The 22,707-nt window shown below is 38.8% G+C and overlaps 1 protein-coding gene across 1 annotated transcript in view; it reads right to left on the reverse strand.

Moving 5' to 3' along the window:
- LOC139724250 (CLIP-associating protein 2-like) overlaps positions 1 to 22,707 on the reverse strand; it is a 71,427-nt gene that overhangs the window by 44,008 nt on the left and 4,712 nt on the right. Inside the window, exons 5-13 of the mRNA XM_071635393.1 lie at positions 20,561 to 20,706; positions 18,999 to 19,134; positions 18,071 to 18,141; positions 17,422 to 17,559; positions 15,636 to 15,830; positions 10,909 to 10,967; positions 7,371 to 7,526; positions 838 to 924; positions 192 to 356 (exon numbers count right to left, since the gene is read on the reverse strand). Coding sequence (XP_071491494.1) covers positions 192 to 356; positions 838 to 924; positions 7,371 to 7,526; positions 10,909 to 10,967; positions 15,636 to 15,830; positions 17,422 to 17,559; positions 18,071 to 18,141; positions 18,999 to 19,134; positions 20,561 to 20,706 — 1,153 coding nt within the window. The remainder of the gene's footprint in view (positions 1 to 191; positions 357 to 837; positions 925 to 7,370; positions 7,527 to 10,908; positions 10,968 to 15,635; positions 15,831 to 17,421; positions 17,560 to 18,070; positions 18,142 to 18,998; positions 19,135 to 20,560; positions 20,707 to 22,707) is intronic.

The raw sequence follows: 22,707 nt of genomic DNA on the forward strand, positions 1-22,707 counted from the left end.
GGGAGGGAGGGGGGCAAAGAGGAAAAAAGGAGGGTAAGGTGAAAAGGGAGAGAGGAGGAGGGAAAGAGTGTAGAAGGAGTATTAAAAGGAGCAGTAAAGGGGCCAGGAGACACAGAGCATGGGTGAAGAGGAAGAGGGAAGGGGGGGAGATGGGGCATGGAGGAAGAGAGGAAACGGCTCCAAGCACTCACCGCCAGCATAGCCGAATCTGTTGGGGCTGGCCTCACGACTGGCCCCCTGGCTGCGGGGCACCGGTATGCCGCTCCTCCTCCTCGTCCTGCCGTTTGATTGGACGCTGGAGTAGCGCGAGGCCGCGGTGGACGGTGAGCTGGATCTGCTGCCTGATCTGCTGCTGGCTGTGGGTCGAGACCATTAAGAACATCACTCTTAATACCATATCTTTCTTCTGACAACCGAGTAGGCAAGAAAGAACCTCCTAATGTTCAATTCCAGTCATGAAAAACTGACAGCACATTATTACCTGCGATTCAGCCATTGCTTTTTCTTATTTTGAAAATTGAATATAAACTAGATCACGAGTTCAAAATAAACTGAACACTGTTTTCATCATTCTTACTCATCATTATCATTATTATTATCATTCTACATTTTAACTGTATTATTTGCTATCAATATCACTAATGATATCTTTAATAGCAGTTATCCCTTCAGCTATCATTACAAAATTTGTCATCATCATCATCATCATGTTAACTACTATCACTATCACCATCTCCGCAACACTGGATACATTAAAAGATGGCTGTCCACAGATTTTTGCGACTGCCTGCCACCGATTGCAGAGAGACAAAAATGATCGCACCACCGTGCACTCACGTTGTGACTGTGACACGCCAATCCGTGAGCGCGTTCTGCCCGCCCGACCATTCGGGGTTTGCAGTAGGTTCCTGTTGGGTGTGGCAGCTGTGGGCGAAAGATAGGGAGGTGACTAGCATAAATATGGGATGAAAGATCATCAAATTATGAAATCTAGTACACTGGATGTCAATCTTACATTGAATCTGCCTTTAAAAAAAAAAATCCTTTGAGCTTGCACAAAAAAGGAAGAAAGAAGAGTTATTGTCTTATTCTGTGGGAAAAGGAAAACCTTGTATACCTATTATCTACCTCAGAACAGAACAATACAAGAATACAGCAGCACTCCACTGTTTCAATTTACGGTCTATACATTGAAAAATTCTGAAATATGCTAGATGTTACATTTCTATCTACCTTGAGTCACTGGACATTGAAACATCGAGTCTAAATATGAAAATGAAACACTGTATAATACAGATCAAGATAATAGAGTGAACACCATATCAAACAAGCTGTTAACAAGGGGAAAATCAGAGCAAAAATTGTGTTACTGACATATTTTCATGCCAAACATGATAATAAAGATAACCAGACACAAATTATAAGAAAAATTGTTACATAACAATGATACTAGCAAGTTTTTATGTTTCCTCTTTTACTTTCTATTTTGTATTTTTTTTCCTGGCCTCAAAAAAAAAAAAAAAATTTACAGGCAGAATAGCAAATATATAAAATATGGGCTAATTAGGTCACAATTAAATATTGATATAGCCAGTTTGGTAAACACAGCATTTAAGTTTTGCAAATGCATCAACTTAACTTCGAGGGCAGCAGACAATGGGTAATCATAATAGCCTTGAGATAAAGCCATCAACATAAGTGGATTGGGTGGGTGGGGGGGGGGGGGGGGGGGGGGGGCTATTTTTGTTGGTCTTAATTTTGTTTCCAGGCTTGAAAACATTCAACTTGAAAGTGATTCTGAAATGTGAGACGCACTCTTGAGCAACACGGCGATGCCTCACCAACTTGTTTTGTGGTGGCGAAACTATTTGAAGATGAAGGCCGCAGTGTTTACGAGACAGAGAATTAAGTCACAGCTGCAATGACAAGCGAGTCGATGCTTGAGCAGGCAACAAGGGGCATCACCCAATTTCATTCCAATGAGCCAAGACACACAATGTTACTCTTTTTTTTGGGGGGGGGGGGGGGGTGGCAGCCACCTGTAAAGATCAAGCTCATAGAGCCCCAAGTATTTCATATAGAGCAAATGCTTTAAAAATAGAAGGAAAAAAAATAAAGAAAAAAGGTTTGTTTTCATGCACTGTCACTGCCAGTGACTAGATATGATAGACATAACTAATTAGTATAAATGAGAAAAGAATCTGGTCAGAATTTACAAGAATATATCACAAATTTCTGAACTAACCCTCTAGTAGATATACAACAAATAATGATCATATAGACCTAATTGATCCTTTGCATACACTATATCAGGGTTTGACTGTAACTTTTTTTTTCTCTCTGGTGTCCCATTCAGGACCCTAAAATCTTAAAATGTTTAATTTTGGTGGCCTGAAGTGAAAGGAAACATAACAATCCATTTTGAATCTTAGTTGCCCGACTGGGTCATGAAAACATAACTTTTCTGGAAATTTGGTGGCCCGGCATCAATTTCTAGTGGCCCCCGGCCACCACAACTCTACAGCCATTACTATATACATTTCATATATATGAGAAAAATACATTTCATGAATACAAAATGATATGAATGGAACTTGTCACAGTTCAATTACAAAATTATTATATTGCCATTTCTGTAGTTATCTTTTTTTTTAGTATTTTGCATATTTAGATTTTTTTTTTCTTAAAGGGGAAGTGCATTCATAGAAAAGAAATAGTTTAAATGCTAACTGATATCAATGAAATCAAATCATTCCATGAACTAAAGTGAACTTAAATCCTATGGTGGGTTTAATCATCCCCCATTGGAAATGTTTAACATTCCTATGTATAAATCTATGACAGAAAGTGCTAAAGAAATAGTCATTTAAATTTCATAGGCCACTATCAAATATCATGTGGAAACAACTGGTAACAACACTGAAATGATTTCAAAGCAATACAGTAGGTCAGAATAGCAAATTTTCTAGAGATTACAAAACTATGCATTTTTAAGTTTCCCACCCAAAACAAATTTTGAGAAAAATTTTAAAATCTTGAATAACTGGATGATACTTTACAGAGAACAAGAACTATCGCAATAAACTTGGAAGGTAATATGCCACTAGAAGTTGACACCAATGTTTAATCCTTTAATCGTCTGGCAAGGAACCCTTTACAATGAGGCACGGCTAGACTTTCAATCAGCAAATTGCCCAATGGACATTGTATCATTCTCCAATCATCCCCCTGTCTTCATTGATCAATTACAGTGTTACTGATCATAATGGGCAGGCAGATAAAAAGATGTGAGCTCAGTATGGAAAATGCATCCATGTAACTCACAAGTATAGCCATAGATCAACACAACAACCAAAAACAAAACAAGAACTCATTCAGAGGGGGAGTTAACAAAATAAACTCAAAACTCATAGGCATGAAACGGAGGCTTGCAGAATACAAAACGAAAAATCATAATAAAATGACGAAATATAATGAAAATTGGGACCAACACAAAGGAACTCAAAAAAGCAGCACATCTAAGACAGTAAATAGAGGGACGATTTACAGAGACTAGGGGTGAGAAAGGGAGATGTACGACAGTTGGAATTCAGACCTCTTTTCCTTCGCTTCGCTGCAAAGAGGTGAGATAATCATTGGAACAAGAAATGGAATTGAAATCGGTGTGCATGCTGGCAGACCAAACATGGTGAGTAACTCGGAACAATTCAGATTGCACATTTTGTGTCCTATTTCAAGACACCCATCACTTATACATGTAGGCATGCACAGAATGCAAGTCTTATTACAGTAACAAGTGTCTCCACTTTATGTTTACTGCGACCAGAATTGGCTCACTGACAGACGAGAATTATCAAAAATTTTCTGCAAACTATCCAATGATTACACTCCACAATGGATTTGTGTGTGCAGTGTACGGATCTTAGGAATTTTCCAAAGCCAAATTTAAACATATTTCTCCCTCATTGATACCAAGACAAGAGACACAGTGTACATAGTCATACTACAGCTGGAGATCTACATACGACTTTAAAACAAACATTTCTATGAAATCAATGGTGAAGCTATGAATAGCCAGTGCTAAAATGACTACCACAATTACCATTTTTAAAGCAAGCACTTAACTACTTGAACATAGAACTCAAGCAAACTGCTCTTTAACATATACTCTTTAAAATCTCCAGGGTATCAGTAACAAAAAATAAAAAATAAAAATCTGAAAAAAGAGGCGATGAATTGTACTAGGTCACTGGTTGTGCAGTAAATGAATTCTTCCAGAGAACAAAAATTTGGGTGATAAGCAGGGAGGTAAACAAAAGTACAATGAGACATTTAAGATTTGTCTACTTCACTACACTGAATGCAGATTCAAATTTATGTGAGGGAATGGGAAAGACCTTTGATTCCTAAATGCAGTCCTTGGATCATGTAATGACTTTAAGAATTTGGTTCCCAAGACCTGGGCCCCACTTCATAAAAAGTTGGTATGATGGCAACTCTTGCTGGAATGGCAATTGTCATGGTGATGTCAACAAGAATCCAGCTTCCTGATTGGCTGCTGTTGGGAAGTTGCCATTCCAGTAAGAGTTGCTATCATAGCAACTTCTAATGAAATGGGGCTCAGCTCCGTCATATTCTTTAAATATCCACATGTGGTTTACATTTACATGATGTGTCCGATACAACCACTGAGTTATAGAGAACATGCTGTTAAAACTTTTCTTCATTGGTTCAATGAAATATATAAATATGGGGGGGGGGGGGGATGGAGATGGTGAATGACAATACCACCTTCGACCCCATCCAGCGAAGTAGTACAAAGTTGCTTGAACTACGATTAGACCTGAGACACGAAACAAGGGCTTCGCCTACGCTAGACAATTTACCTTCTGAATGGGAATTGTTGGGAGGTGAATTACGGTTTGGGGTTTTAAAGATTATGGTTATACCAGGTATGTAAATCTGCTCTTTTGGATCATTCTATATTTGCATGATTACTGCTGTGCCTAAAGGGACAATAGTCAGAAATGTACACTTTAAAATCAAGAGGGCACAAAAAAAAAATAGAAATATAAATAAATAATGGAAATTGAAAACAATAACTAGACTAGAGGGGGCAGGGGAGAAGGAAATAATTTAACACATTGTAAATAAAAATGTAGGTCTGAATGGGCTTTAACAAAACTTTCTCAAGGGGGCAAATTGATGCCATGAAGTAGAAATCATACAACTCATGCCACAAATGTGTACTCAAGGAAAGTAACCATGTTGTACACTCCAACCATGTAATTCACACGTCCCATGAACCAAATGTATACCATCCATTGAATGAAGGAACTTATAACGCATTGGCCTGTCACCCACAAATAGTCTTCAACTCATTTCAAAAATAATCTCCCAATCATGAAATTTCAATAAGAATGTATATAAATATGATAAACATAGCCTTGCAAAGTCAAGGTTTATTAAACAATGTGATAAAACCATGGAAGAAGATGTTTATCAAGAATCCTTCTATAGGGGAAGCACACTCTAGAAAAGATGAACACATGAATTAAAGACAGTCCATTAATGTAGCATGGAAGAACGATGCATGAAATTCATCTCCTCCTTCATAACTCATATAAGATATGATATGACAGTGACTAAAACAATGATGTGAGATCACTGAAGACACTTTGATTGATGTATATAATTTTGGGAATTGCCTTTCCAAAAAAAAATAAAAGAAAGGGTCCTTGCTTGTCTCACATGGAAGGAAATACACAGATGTGATGCACAAACCCTCACAAAGCTGCCGCTAAACTGGTATATTTTGAGTAAAGACCATGTAAAATCTTGAAGGAGAAAAAAAGAAAGCACACATAGGAAATTAAAGTCCCTTCCATCCTTGACCACTACAACCTTCTGTAATTCTAGTAATGTCAGATCTCCTTCATTCACTTCTATTACCAATGCATTACGGTTCTAACATTCAAGAAAAAAAAAACCAATAACAATAAGAAACATGGATGGGAAAGAAAGCTTTCCCTACAGAATATTACAGACTGCCCTAATCTCTGAAGATACAATGTATGAGAAAATAAAATGGAATATTCCTAAATAATCGGCTCAAAACAAAATTAAAAAAATGTGCGAACATAATCTTTGTAGAGGCTGTCACAAAAATTAATTATAGAAAATCGCTGAAGTTACAGAAAAGGATTCACAAAATATTCTTTTCAAATGATTCAGCACAAGTCATGACATATTGTATTTATATGCATCCATTGCACTACTGCATTTTTCCATTGTAACCTTGCAGCATTTATCATTGACTAATTATTGGCTCAAAAAAGAGAGAGACAGAAGAAATACTCTGCTTTGTACTCCATGATTCAAAGTGCATAGCTTTTTTGTGTTCTTTATTTACTCATCTATTTTTTTTTTTTACAAGAACAACAGCAATGATATCAAAACACTACAGAAAAAAAGCATGAGTGATGGAGCTGTGTTAATTCAATGTGCTTGCATCAATGGCTGGGTAGCTGGCAAATGTGGTGCCAATTTGCTATCATAGCAATAACACTGATTTCAAATCTTGCCATTAAGTGCCGCTACTCTAGACTGGCAACAACAGTATATACTTCGCTTTGCTCTTTTTTAACATTTGATGCAGCTGCAATGATTGGACACCCTCAAATGAAATGCATTTTTTTTTTTGTATTAAAACATCTTTAACTGAGTTGACAGTAAACTGTACCACTGCCAATTGGTATGGACACAGTTCATAATCTTCACCAAGCTCTAAACTAAGGTGCAAACTGTCACAGAACTGCACACCCTGATTTTCAATCTAGCACACTGTACCATACTTTCCAGATGATGTTAGGTGAGATATTACTGCACTCACTACTTAAAAAGGTGAAAGATATCAGAAGCAAAATGGAAAAAAAAAGAACATCTGTCATTGAGAAGGAAAATTAATGGCAAACAATTAGAAAGAATGGGGCCCAAAGCACACCAAATCTGACTCAACGATGGGTCATGTTGCATGGCACTGCAATATTTTCCTTTGTGACATATGTCATCTCTGTACTTTGCAAGAAGGACCAATCAATGACAAGCTATCCTTGAGCTTCCATGGACAATTGATGTCTGGTGTGAGAGAGGAACAAGCAATGATTCTCTGAAAGCTGTTTTTTTAATTTTTTTTTTTAATTACTTGGCTTGTTTCCTTTAATTCATAATATGCTGCGGTCACAGAGTGATCTGTGCGTAAAGAAAGTTGTGTGCCAATGTGATGTGGCATGCCATCACATCATGTCGCCGTGTCGTGGTCAAGTTTGGTGTGATGGCGCCCCGTACACTATGCCAGATGTTAGATTTACCCAAGCTTTCTCTAGAGGTGGATTTAGATCTAGAAATGCGAGCCGCCGCCCCACTCGCGGCCCGCTGGCTGGCTGTGGAGTAGCGTGACCGAGCCCGAGACGCCGCCGCGAGGTTGATCTCACTGCTGGAACGCTGACTCAAGAGGGCAGGCTTGTCTGCTGTGCATATGTTCGGAGGTTTATGTGAGATTGCGTGTGTGCGTAAGTGTGTGGTGTGTGTGTATGTACATGTCATATGCATTTTTGGTTTTTTTGTGTTTACGAATGGCATGATAGTAGCAAGCATGGATTATCATGAAGTGGATGGAGTGTATATCATGATAACCACCACCATATTAAAGTGAGATGTTTATGAAATGAACCCGTTAGTTGGAATGTAGATAGTAAATGGAAAGGGAACAAATGAGAGAGAAAATTTTGAAAACAACCTTTGTTAGGAAATCAACAATCGAAGAGCATAGAAAGGAACAGACAAATGTGCATCTAGCAACTAATGATGGTGCAGACAAAATCTAACTATATGATGTACTACTAATATAGATATTTCAAATAATCTCAATCTACACTCTGCCAATCTAAACATACTACCCTAAGACTGCACTACCAGAGTAGCATTCCATTGTGACTATGATTGCATAGATCATATACCTATGCTACCTGCATAATTTCAAAATTCTATTTTTTTTTCCTTTCTTATGCATCAAGTCTGCAAGCATATATCTCTATCCAGGGCACTTTGAGGTTTCCAAACATGAATTAATCAGTAACTAGCAATATTTGAATCTCAAGTGTCATTTTTGTTGTTGCCCTGGGTGGGCTTGCATTATATGCATTGTTGATGACGCATAAACAGATTGTACGCCTCTGTGGCATCAGGTATCAGTCTATTGTGATAAGGCTCTACACATGCCACTCTACACAAGCAGTTGTCTGTTCGATTCTTTGCCATAAGAACACACTGTTAGTGTATTTCTCAAGCTCTCAACAAACAGGTAAAGATATGAAAGCAAACTGCATGCAGAAACTGGACATGGTATATGAACACTGCAAATCATTTCTGGCAAAGCAGATGAGTGAATGATATCGCTTTGAAATTGCTTTGAGTTTTCATGGAACATTAAAATATCTCTTTACTAGATTTGAATTCACTTCTTGTTTAAGAAGTTTTTGGGTAAAGCCTACATACGATAAAACAATTTGACAGCAGCAGATATCTACTGATTACTGGTAAGTAGGATTTCATTTAACTCAAAGGATTTCACAATGGCCAACTTTAAAGGAAATTTGAAGCAAAAGGAAGTCAGCAGTGTTAACACTGTAAGTCCAACCTACAAAATAGCTTGAACATTCTCCAAATACAATATATGCCTTATGGTTATTTTGATGTGTTCATTAAGTAATATCTTGTTATCCAGATTCTAGCTACACTGGCTACACTGAAAGAGATGATGTGCATGCTATAGATCATGCATGTACTGGGCATGCTTTCAGAGCTGAGTAGGACTACTACTGACATTGTCATAACACTACAGTAACGGGTTTACACCCAGACAGTTTCCATACAGAAAAGACACACCTTGGCCCGAATTCACGAAGGTGGTACAATTGAAACCATGGTTTAAACCATGGACAATTTGTATGGAGCGCCAAGTGTCGCATGACCTATTTTGTTAAATACGAAATCAGTCATTTTGTTGATGAAATGACCATTTCGTAACAAAATGACAAGATTTCGACGAAATGACTGATTTCATAACCAAATAGGCCATGCCTCACTTGGCGCTCCATACAAATTGTTCATAGTTTAAACCATGGTTTCAAATGTACCACCTTCGTGAATTCAGGCCCTTGAGGTAGAAGCTTCAAGGAAGAATGAAAGTTTTACACTTTGGGTGTATCCAAAATCAGAGACCTAAATCGAGTCGTAATTCCGATCCTCTGAATATCTCTGAATTGTTCTGAATGACAAAAGCAATCTGGGAAAATAATTTACAGACACTTGGGTCCACTAACAGAAGATAGTGCACAGAGATTGTCGTCACTGCCCACCATGATTTGGTTTCTTCCTCAGTGAATGTGCCTTCACATATAAGGCCAAAAAAAAAAAATTGTTGCATTGGCGTAACATGAGATTTTCAAATAGGGTCGATCGGGCGGATTTTTTTTTTTTTTTTTTTTTTTTTTTTTTGCTACCTGCATTTTACGTGTAAAACTCGTGCTCAGCTCAGTAAACAGTTACAACTGCTGCACCGAATGTGCTGTATTCATCTATTCTACAAATCATTTATGAGGCTGATATTACTGGAATTATACCCCTTCACAGAATTTAAAGATGTTGAAATCCCTATCCTGAATGTTTTCACTTCATATTTTACTATTTTGACTTAGATAAGATAGATGCAAATTGACCCATATGTACGATCTTTTCATCGCACACGGCGATCTCTATAACAGTCCCACATATACAGATTCGTGTAAGTTCTCCACACAAGAAACCTATGGCAAAACTGTGCACAATACATCGCAGTCTGAATGCTACGTATACACTGAATAAATCTTGTTAGAGTACGTGTCTGTGTTGGAAACAGATGACATACTGATCAAGGAAGGCTTATGCGAGGCGCTAGATCTCTCCCTCGTACATCCGATATCCCCAGAGCCGTTTCCACTTCCGGGTTTGTGCGATCGCGATCGCAATCAACAAGATATTTGATATCGATAGCAAAAAAAAATAATAAAAAAACATGGGGTCGGCGGAATTTTTAGGGTCGGGCGGGTTATGCCAATGCAACAATTTTTTTTTTTTGGCCTAAGAAGCACACTTTTATGATAATGCTTTGCATCTGCATACACACACGTCTATGTGTGCACTAACCTAAAGCTATTACATGACCATGCACAACAGTATGGGAACATTTCTTGGGATAGGAAGAATTATATTCTCGGACAGACAACACTACCCTTCAGATTCTGATAACTTAAAAGGTATGTACATTGCAAAGGAACCGATATTAAGTGCCTATTGACTATTTGCCGTTATATGCAGATACCAAATCTAGCCTTCATAATTCTACCCCATTGGACCATCTACACACGAGCAGACTGTACAATAAAATTTCGCTATGAAAGTTTTTGAGGGTTTGCATGATAGCCAAAATGCTAAATGCCGCTCATATCCTGGACCATTTACTACCTCAAAATTGAAAAACAAAAAAATTAATGAAAGACTATTGATGAGGAAAAAGTTAACCCATGTGCAGGAGCATTGTTGATTCTTTTCTGGTTTCTGGGTGTTATGTTGCTTTCATACATTTATTATTTCTGTGTGTTTGCCTTTTATATCTTAAGCTGTACAGCCTTTACTGCCAGATATATCTACTGCTGAGAATTCTCCACTAAACATACAGGTAGATTCAGAGGGAAATTTCCAAGAATGAGAAGCAAAAGCAGTTTTGCATTAAAAAAAAAAAAATCAAGTATATTAAAGTTCTATGTGATGGCATAAAATGAGGGGAAAAATGTCGCCCAAACCACTCACCAGACTCGGAGGCTCGGCTTGACCGCGATGCCACAGAGCGTCTTGGCAGACTTGCCGTCCTGAGGTGATTTGGATTAAAACATTGCATACCGGGGTTTTAGGAATCACAAAAAAATATGATGGATAGATCTTGTCAATGAAAAAGGTGATTTATCAAAATATGTGTATTGTATGCATTGCTTCCACTATTAATAAAATCAATAGTATGAGTATGCACGTGCAAACAATTATGTTTCTCATGCAGATCACTGATTTTTTTAATCAATCTTTTTTCTCTTTTTTTTTGTTCGACATTTGTCATACATCTCTGTACTAGTCCAATAATCATTCTTTATTCTATTAGTGCCTTATATAGAAACTACACATAATAATGAATGGTAAGAATTAATGTGTCAAGCCTATCATTTGCAGCATGTTATCATCTTACAAACTCTGTTTGGATCTACATACATGTATATATATCTGATCTACAGATATAATCATCCCTGGGTAGTTGTTTCAATATAAGGAAGGAGGTTAAAGTTATAGCAAAAAAAAAAAAAATTACTTCCGTAAAACAAGCTTTCACTCATTGTTTTGCAAACTACAGTTGTTACATGTTTAAGAAAAAGAAAACTACAAACACGTAATTTTTTCAAACAGGCACAGAACATAAACAAAATGAACGGAACACACAGACAATGATTCAAGAAAGGTTTCATAATATTAGTGAAGAACACAATCACAACACTCATAATGACATTTTAAAAACACAGTGATTCTACTCCAAAATTGAATGATAATGCAGTATGAAAAAACAGGAGACACCAGAGTATCATAACTTACACCGTGCTGTATGATAGATGTCAAATGCATCGTAGGCAGGCAGAAGAATAGTGAGAGAAGGAAATATCCCAGAAGAAGAGAGTGTTAAATGGGACGGAGACTCCAAGTCAAATGGCAGTCTGGGTTAAATGCTCGGCCTGACACTGCATGACGAACCAAAAGTCCTTGCACAATGTGCGCGTCGCCTTCCAATTTTGATAATTGTGCATTTCTCAAGCATTGCTTTTAGAACCCAGCTAGAGGTTTTGGGTGGAATGACTTACGATGCACAAGGTTAAGAATGTTTTATGTATGACTGATATTGCACTGTTTAATACATGGGATGTAACTGACCAGCTATTTTACCGTATAACTTTATAAGAACAAAAAATTCAAAAATTTGTCAAAAGACCATATACATGTATGAGTACTCAAAAGATTACTTGCTCACAGTTGAATATGAGGGAAAAGTATGGGTAAGCTAATGGAAAACATTATTTTAATCATTAATTTAATCATATTTACTTAATCATAATTTGGCGAAATCAAGAAGTTCGGTCTGAGGTCATTTTTGTTGACACCTTTGCCTTAAAGTAAATGATATATTCCATTAAATACCACAATAATATACAGGATCAAATTGAAAAAATGATTCTGATGGCAGGTTTTAAAATTCTAAAAGAATTCTTAAAGAATGGCAGTAAGATATCTGACAAAGCAAATAGTTTGAATTGAGTTTTTATTAAATGATTTCCTTCGCCTTTACTTGGAGTTGTCCATTGTCCCCCCCCAAAAAAAAAACAATAACAACAACAAACAAACAAGAAGAAAATACCACGTTTATATGACAATGCAATTTCTGCATTTGACTGCAATATGTCTATTTGTGCTGTGGTAGTGAGTATTTCTCACTGACAGATACACCACAAAAGGCTTTGGATTCGTCAAGCAGTATGCCTGATCCTACAAAGAGTGAACAAGAATGGTTAATGATGCATTCAGAGACAGAAATTGGTTAAATTCAAAGAACATTTCTCTCATTCAAATCACTCAGATAAGGGCAATAGAAAAAGAATATACAAAAAAAAAAAGGCATTCACACGGGCCATGCACACACTGCAATGCCTGGAATGTAAAGTACACGGATACTTCAGATCAAATTCATCTCTAATACTCCGTACACAAGACAACATGGTATTCATGTAATCACTTGGTATGAGAGACAAATAAGACCGCCCAGCTCAAAACCCACAAAAAGTAGCCCAAAATGAATTTCTACTTAGTGTTTTTAAAAAAATGACAGTAAGAAGAAAAAGACTTCTCTGTCAGGTGAGACAGCCTTTAAAAATTCAAGTTGGTCAACCCAAAAGGCATACAAGTGTATTTTTGGTCCATTACATAAAATTCATATCTTCGACTCTTGGTGGGTTTTGAGCAGGCGGTCACAACTGTCTACATAGCTACTGTGATGTCTGGGTAGATATTATGGTAAACACACATACATACATCTTTTGTTTTTATTCATTTTCTTCTTTTTTGTCATACTGCAAGAAGCAGACAATTTGGAAAAATCAGGCAAGACATAAGAAGATCTCATGTTGCATAGTAAGGCTCCTGAGACAGTTTAAAATGGACTATGATAAAGCTGTTTTGGTTTTGCAATGGTTGCACACATATGAAATTTTGTGGAAGAGATTTTGCCACAGAAGACTTAAGGATGTATTATATCTTAACAAGCTACAAGTTCATTGACACCACTGATATAATTCGTCATCCTTGAAATAGGCAGATTTGGTATGCCTTGACTTGGTGCTTCTTCAAATAATGTCTGGAAATATACCATTTGTCATGCATATCTGTGGATCGCTCATGTCGTTGTGTTACATCACAATTAAAGTTTTAGCCCGACATGTGCTGAAGATAAGGAGCTCATTTTTTTTTTTTTCATGGTAACCTGCTATGTGACTGTTATTCACGTCTCATGAATAACATTACAACATGCAGTGACTCTCTTCAATATTAACAAGCTGCAGTCTCAGTGCTAAGCTCCAAGGTCACATTGTGTAAAACAGTCTACAAAAGTCACAGCTCTTAATAATTGTAGTTTTCTCATTAGCAGCTGGGCAACATCTAATCAATTCAGAGTATTTTGCTTATCATTATGGTAACCATTACCATTAGCACTTTCAAAGAATGCATATCTCTGGATGACACTTGGACAACAATCTGCTCAATGATGGAGGCATGTGTGCTTGTAAAAACAAGATAAATGACAATACAATTCTCAATTCACGCACAAACTCGGCAAATGCTACCAGATGCAAATATGAAAAGTGTTTTGATGGATGCGCTGTATACCGAAAGTTTGATGGTCACTAACTTGTTTTTGTGGAAGCGCTAAATTGCCTTGTGCCAGAGGTGCAGGTGCATGTCTGTTCCGACAAAACAAAATATCCTCTCCCGCAAATAATGTGCCGAAGATAAGCAGATATCATTACACCTTCTCTTCTTGCGGTGTAATTTACAGTCTGCAGGCATGACAACCAATTAACCACCCCCCCCCCCCCCCGAAAAAAAAAAAAAATGGGGGGGGGGGGTGAGGGAAGAGGAAATTTTCGCAAACAAATTAGTGACCACACGGCACGCATCCGACAGTATCAGGTCACGCAAGGGGGTAGTAATTTGATGAGTGAGGGGGCTGGGAGGGAGCAGATGGTGAATGGGTGTCTACCAATGACATAGGACTTCTTCTGGGGGGGGGGCAGGGGGAGAGTGGTTCAAGAAGAAAGGAAACACAGACAGCCTTGTTTACAAAAAACTGAGAATCCTGGCACCTGGAACGAACTCAGCTAACAGAAAAAAAAAAAGAATGTAAAAATGGAGAAATTTCTTTGCCCACTGTGCAGCATACGTGCACAGGATCTATGCAAGACTTCCAAAATGACAACCATTAAAGCAAAGCAGTGTCATCAGGGAAAAGTAGGGGAGGTAGGAGCAGATATCTGACTTCCCTTCATTTGATGCATTACATTTTTTCATTATCTTCAAGTCATGACAATAAATGTGCTGATAATATATTGTCAAAATGAAAAGGTCATTCAAGATCAAGTCATACTCCTTACTATTTGGTGATAGATCAACAAAATGACACAGACATGTTTTTCTCATAGTTATTAAGAGATCTAACATATTCCACCCTGCCATTTCACTTCAAACTTTTTTTTTTCTACAAGATTTTGAAATTCCCACTGATTTTACACAGAAGAGACCATGCTTCCACCAGCAGTGTATTTTGATAAACCACTTAATTAGAGCCTCTGACTTTTCATCAGTTTGTACACCACCATCACACCAATGCCATCATTTTGCTGTATTATTATGTCTGGTCTCTTGAAGGCATAAATCAACTACTTACTTCCATTTCATTTCTTTCATCCACTTTATATCACTTCCCATGTTGAACACTGTAAAGTGCTAACATTCAAATCCTAGTTTTAAACTACCTGATGTATATAAAGTACCACATATCAGATTTGAGTAGCCAACGTTTCAAGGCTTGTAAGAACGCGCTTGAAATTAAGACTTCCGGTTAAACATTACTGAACATCACCCACGATGCTTTGCAAACGAAGGCTGCAGCCTGTACTTCCTTCCAGCAAACGTGAAACAGAATGAAGTCATGCAATAAACACAAAAGAATCTTTAAATCAAATATAAATGCAGGCGGGGAGAAATTATGTATGGGGTGGGTGGCGTGTCAATCAGGAAAAAATGGATTAGTGATGCAAGTTTCCATTTGTTAGTAGCATAGATGACAGAAGCGAGGGAGATTTGGGAGGGGGTTATAAAAGAAGCGAACATAAAAAGTGCAAACAGAAACACTGCAAATCAAAAAGAAGAGTCTTGGGAGTGGTGTTGCGTACTTATAGTCCCTTGCCAACCTGAGGTTTTCGTGGGAGCTGGCACTCGAGGCGCGCGAGAGGGGGCGCCCGTCCAGGGAGGTGGTGCTGGAGGCCTGGCTCAGCTCCCCCTGGAGCATCTTCTGCTTGGAGGCGTCCAGGCTGTGGAACAGCTTGTCCGCCTGGCTCTTGAAGTGCTCAGAGTACTTCCAGAAGGCCCTGTAGCGAGCGACAGGTGGGAGATGGAAAAATGAAGAACGGGGGCAAATTCAACATTTTATTCATCTCACTTTAATATTCTCATTTTTGTATCTACATTTCAAACTTTCTTTCCCATTTCATTTTGTATCGTTCGTAACATTGAATTTACAAAGATAAGTCAAAAAAACGACTAGGAATTTATGAGAACTGTGAGGAGGAGCCAAAGCAAACCTACTGGTTCAATGGGAAAGGCCAGTCATAAAAGTTTGTTTCATTTTGGTTTCAATGTGTGTCAGCATTCCAGTTTTGCATATTCTGCATGGGCACTGTTCATCTCACAAAGAATCCCCTTCAAACAAGTTGATATCAATTAAGCATTGTTCATGGGTCATTTTAATATTTGCTACACCATTTAGGAAATTATCACATCGGTCCATTCAACCCAAAGCAAATGTTTGACACAAGATATTAAACAGCCATTCTAAATTGTGTGTGTGCGGGGGTGCTGTGGCATAGTGAATAGGACTCTTGACTTTCAATTGAAAATCCTGAGCTCGATTTCTGTCAAGTGCCTATGCCCTTAATCTAGATGTTTTTTCCCACCATGTCCTTCTCGACCCAGGTGTATACTGTATACGCTATATATTTCGCGTGGGTTTTATTTTCGCGAATTTCGCGAGTCGGGAGCTATTCGCGAAATTAACAACACGCGAAAATATTACCTTCCAAAATGAATCCCTTGCCTTGATACGAACATTTCAGTACTAGTATACCATGTCACGGCTTACCGAACAGACCATACTGGCTAAGCTTGTTTACGCACGTCCACGTCTACTTACGAATACTGTAGAGAGCCAATCCATTATCGCAAGGGGACCACTCGTCAGAAATCTAGCGCGATGGGCTTAACCACTTCAAAAATGTTGAATTCTAACTTACTAGTTCGCAGAGTTTGGTAAGTTTTTTTCATGCAGTGTATAACTAGTATCATTCTTATTTGCTAGTAAGTTGAAAATTCACACTTTCTTTGCCACTTCATATTTTCTCTGGTCCCCCAATCGTGAATTTAACCACTCGCGAAAATGTGTGACAGCGGCAATTCGCGAAAATTTATGTACGCGAAAATTATAGCGTATACAGTAAATGGCACCTGGCAATGCTAGTGTAATGATGATGGCAGGGCCCTCTAGTAGAGCAGCGGCAACACTGAAGAGGCTAACCCTCAAGTTGTTGTTGTTGTTGGAGGCGGTGGTGGTGGTGTTGTCGGTAGTGTTGTTGGTGTTGATGTTTTTGTTGGTGGTGTTGGTATTGTTGGTGGTGTTGGTGTTGTTGGTGGTGTTGGTGTTGTTGGTGGTGTTGGTGTTGTTGCTGGTGTTGGTGGTAGTGTTGTTGGTGTTGGTGGTGTTGGTATTGGTGGTGTTACTGGTATTGGTGTTGTTGGTGTTGTTGTTGTTGTTGCTGCTACTGCTGCTGCTGTTGTGATCGTTGTTATTGTTGTTAGCATATCAATACGTACCACAGGAAGACCTGCTTTTGACACTGCACACAAAGACAACCATGTTCCTCAACCCTCAAAACAGAAATGACTACGGAAGAAAGAACCACTCACTTTCTGGCCAAGGCTCTGGCCTCGGAGTCTGCATCCTCAATACCCTTGTGGATAGCTTCTGACAGCAGCGTGGCGTGCCTCTCCAGGGCGTGTGTGTCCCACCCATTGAGAATCGTGTTGATGATGCTGTATGATTGCCTGTGAGTTGATACAGGCCAAGAGGAAGGAGAGTTCTAGTACTTGATGTTCAGTCGATCTGTTATCAACACACTCAATCACCTGAATGTTGCTTTGCCAATGCCCCCACATGAGATTCAAAATGCATTTACTGCTGCTCACACAATATACGCATATGAAATGTATCGACAATGAAGCAGTGCTCAACCTCAGTTTTCACATATATGTGTATCAAGTCAGCTAGCATCTTTTTACATTACTGATACACACAATGACAGTGGCTAAACATCAGAATACACTCTTTCCCTCTTGAAAGAAAATTCCTCAACTGGTACACTTGATAGAGCTGAGAGCTGTCATACACGCAATGAACAGATATTGGCCTATCCTGCTGATCACACACATATCAGTCACTTTGAATTACAAGTTTTTCTGCAAGTCCGAAAGACAGATTCTGGTTACATGACGGAACAATTCAGTGTCAGTTATGTCGCTCATCAACATTTCACTTGCACAAGGCGAAATGACTTACTTTCTGATGGAAGTTGACTTGGATGTCGCATTACTCTTGAAGATGGGTATAAGCCTTGGAGAATGTGTATGCTGCAGTGAAGAATGGAAAGAGTACATAATTCACATGAATTGCATCTTCATCGAGGTAAGGAGTAAAATATGAATTATGAATTCATATCGAATTGTTAGGAAGCGCTTGTACAAAGGCCCTCTCCATATTCAGCATGATTTCCCAAAAGGTACATTTAAGTCTGAGCTCAGACTACTCTCAGTTTGACTGACTATCACGGGGTGTTTCCTACTGGATCTGCGAGTGAATTTTTCGTTTTTATCACTGTTTTGTGTGCAAAAGTCATGTCTGTAAAAGAATGTAGTCACTGGTCATTTGAAAGAAAAGCAATCACATATTTGTCATACAATTTACATCAAAGCAACGCTTGGCATTTTCTGTACAGCTTTGCTTCTTACATGTCCCGGTAACAAAAATTCATAAAATCTACATAGATTTGAAGAACAAAACGTATTCAAAAAGCATGACTACGTTGCTGTCTCAGAATAATGTGGTACACATTGGGTTTACACCATGGCACGTAAAGAGTTGAGTAATAAACAAACTCATCATTTTGAGCTCAGTTTGAATAGACAGGTCTCATCCCTACCCCTTCCTTCCTTTTTCTCCTATATTCCCTGCCATTCTTTTTTTTTTTCCAATGTGGGGTTCCTTTGGCATTAAAAATAGTTTGCTTGCTGTAGATGCACGCCCACCCAACAAACTGTCACAGCCCACAGAACTCATCGGGCTAACTCACAAGAGGGCAGCATCTGACATAATGCTGTCACTCATTATTACCATTCAATCAAAAATTATCATGCGACCGTCATTTTCAAATATATGTGGGCAGAATGAGGTAAATTCATGCTTACAGTTACAAGGACAACATACTCACCCTAACAATGAAATCTAATGAGACTACTCCTGACGTTGCCATGACCTTTGCACTGTTCTGAATGAGGAGGAATAGGTGGGGCAGAACGACCTCTGCCGCATGGTCAAACTGTCTCCTTAGACGAACTGACAGAAACCTGCAGAAATGGAGATAGAACGAGGAGCACCTGAATCATCTGAAGACGAGACTGGAAGATTTAAACGAAAACCACGATGTACTGTATGCTCCCATCATACACCCCGGATCAATTCTTCATTTTAGCATACTATGTTCAACTCTTGAACAAATACCAGCTCAACATTTAACTAAAATCTGCCACTCAATCTGCAGAGCGAAATTCCATCACGAATTTGTATCCACTTGTACAGAGCACTTAGAGCAGTCCAGGACCCCGTTTTATCAAAATACATAATCTATTATAAATTCGCTTACCACACAGGCTGCCATAGACTTATCATAGAAATCAACTATATAATCAATTATAACTCTTCATAAAACAAGGCCCAGGAGTGCTACAGAGGCCCTCTGAGATCTGCATTAACAGACAATTGGGCCCTGGAGTGCTCTAAAGTTTAATATGCCCCTCTCAAGGCTGGGATCAGGAGCACTCCTGAAGCACTCTAAACTCTGTATAAATGGTCACCAACATTTAGAACGCTCCGGAAGTGGATGTGGCATGCGCTGTGCATACAGTTTATATGTTAAAAGTTCCTGCGCACTGAAAGGTCACCATGACATTTATGCCCTTCTCTGTCACTTCACGTGTTCTTGGCGAGCAGTGATTCTCGGTATAAACAAACTCAGAGGGGCAAAAGTCAAAGCGCTTCAGGAGCGCTCCTTGGCTCAACTTTGTGTATAAATGCTCCCGACTTTTAAATCACATTATAAAGAACTACTAAATAACGTCTTGACATGACATGGAACATCAATGCTACATCAAAGAGGAGCTTGAAGAAAAAAACAAAACTGACAGTTACTCCAATAGCTTCAAATCACTTCCTGTTTCCATCAAAAACTACAATTTAAAAAAAAAAGTGAAGCTACAATACTTCATAAATGGCAATGATTTCCCTGCAAATAAAGTACTACAGTCTCAAATGAAAACTTTGATGACAGAAGACGTGATCGGCAATAATTGCATCAGCAGACATTGCTCGAAACAAAAAAAAGAAAAGAAGAAAATTGCCATCATCTTGATTGCAGTCGTCCGTTAATCTTGCCCCCAAGGAGCCTTTTGTGCGCAAGCAAAGGACGCTTCAAAGCTAACGAGCACTGTAAAACCAGAAACTTTCGTGTGCATAAAACTAGCATAAATTTTGCGAACAGCCAAGATCAGGAAAAGTAAAATGAATGAGTAAGTGCTTGTCTACACAATGCACTGAATACCAGTGGTGATTTGCAAAAGTTTCGAGCCACAAAAAAGGCTGTCGGCTCCAATTTGCGAAAATTTTGTGCCAAAAATGTTTTTGGTTTTACAGTATACTTGCTCTCATATATATGGGATGCACAGCAACAATAAAAAGCCTGGATGAGAGAGAAGACATGACAAGTGCATAACTCACGCTAATGTGATGCAGGCTTCTCTCGACACCTGTGACCTCAGGTCCTTGACGGACAGCACGAGGGCCTCCTCCATTTGCCTGAGGGCAGGACCAAAGCACTCGTACTCGGCCGCACCAGAGATTACCAGGGCTCGGAGTTTCTTCAGCTGAGGGTGAAGAAGAGATGGAGTCAGACCTTATTTCAAGATATATGGCTTTCCCTACGAACGTCTTTCCCCAAAATTGAAAACCAACTAAAACAGAACAGAGAAGAGCAAGACTTGGGATGGATGGACAGACTGACACAACAAAAACACAGCTATTAACCCGTTGAGGACGAGTCCCGAGTATACTCGGGCAAGCGTCTATGGGAAATGCGTGTTGTAGCAATATCAAACCGTCCTCAATGGGTTAATACTTTCCTAGGGGGAGTATTTATCTCATCCTAGAATGAGCAGCACCAAGGAATTACCAAAGCTTTGTTTTAGGTATTTACAAGATATTTTCTCTCCATCTTTCCATCATATGCTTCTACATCTCCATGTCCCCATTTCTTGGACCATCATTTGTGTCTTTGTTTTTTCTTCTTTTCTCAGGAGTTGTTCCGCTCTGCTGAGCAAACTTGTATAGTAGGAAGACTTTGATAGAGCTAAGATTTTAAACACTACAGAGCATTGGTTACAAATCCCTTTTGGGCTCTGCTTCAGAAAGAAACGCAAGTGACAAAAGAATCACTATCGATCACATTTCACAGATTAATTCTGTATTATGAAACCGACACCTGCTAAAACATTTTTCGCAGTACTCCTTTCTTAGAAAACATGCATGGGAAGAGAACATTTTAATGAAAATTATGAGTGCTGTTAAGAGATGAAATTTTTCACGGTGGTTTTATTTTTTGAATTTCCCAAATTGGCACTCAATCAAAAAACAAAACAAAAGAGCACGCAAAAATATTGACAAAAATGAAAATGGACATTTGCTCCCCATGCACTGTCCCTGGCCAGGGCACTACCATTGCATTATCAAGTGACTACTTGTACATCAATTGTATTAGAGACCCAATGTCACGCTATCGTGTTCCCTTCTCAAATCCTTGGAATACTCATACTTTTTCTGAGACTTGATCTCATTTCGAGCGACATTCTATCAAAACAGTTTGTTTGAGCAGTCACACTTTCTCCTAAATGTTAGTGTTGTTTTATATTTTTGCGATTACCATATTGAGAAGACCACAAACCTTGAAACAAAGAACTCATGAAAATGTCTGTTCAACTGCAATTCACGAAAATATTGGTCTGCAAACCTGCATGTATCAGTGTGTACAGTAAAGTCCGTCCGGAAACAAAGCACTTGTATTTTTTTTTTCCAATCATTGAATCATAGAGTAATTTATTACATCCTCTCTGCTTCACAGGGGAGGTGAGGGCACAAAAAACGATTGTGGAGAATTCCTTGAAATTGCATATTTGGGAGCATTCGATAGGGAGTATACTCTTAAAAAGCATAGTAATTAATTGCCATGACAACATGCTTCGTCTAATTGAAGACCAAAGTCATATCCGCTAATTCACATCCTCCACTCTGCACTATACCCGGCCAAAATTGCAGCACTCTGGTTTTTTTTCTTTCCCCCTCAATTTTTCCCCCTTTTATTTTTCTGAAGCAATCCGGGGAGATCACTCCCAAATACTGAAAATTGAATATATCCTGCCTCCTGATTGCAATCCATCAGTTATCAAACACACAATGTGGAGTCATTTTAGAACTGCCCCCATTTTTTTTACTTTTCGGCTCCAGACAGTATGGCATTAATTTGTGACTAATTTTCCCCAGCTAATCCTCCAGGGGGCAGTCCTCTTCTCAGTTGCTGCATGCCCCCTTCTTACCCCCCGTTTGCTCTAAAAATTGACTGATCTATGCCATCGTATATATGCCACAGCTGGGTCACACTGGACCCATTTCAGCCATCAGTTTCACTTTGCCCTTCGATCTAAATGTTCCGCCTGGGTGCTGGGACTGCAGTGCAAGTCGAAATATTGTGCAGGATTCAGTACCGTGCGTGACATATATACAGTATACTCTCAGGTGGGGCTCCCTCTCATTCAAACACCTCGTTTCGATGACTGCACAGAGCATAGCAGCATTTGTTAGTGTTCTTCTCCAAT

This window comes from Diadema antillarum, unplaced genomic scaffold (genome assembly GCF_040938485.1).
Source record: "Diadema antillarum isolate AM-2024a unplaced genomic scaffold, OU_Dant_1.0 scf00000209, whole genome shotgun sequence".
NCBI classification, from domain to species: domain Eukaryota; kingdom Metazoa; phylum Echinodermata; class Echinoidea; order Diadematoida; family Diadematidae; genus Diadema; species Diadema antillarum.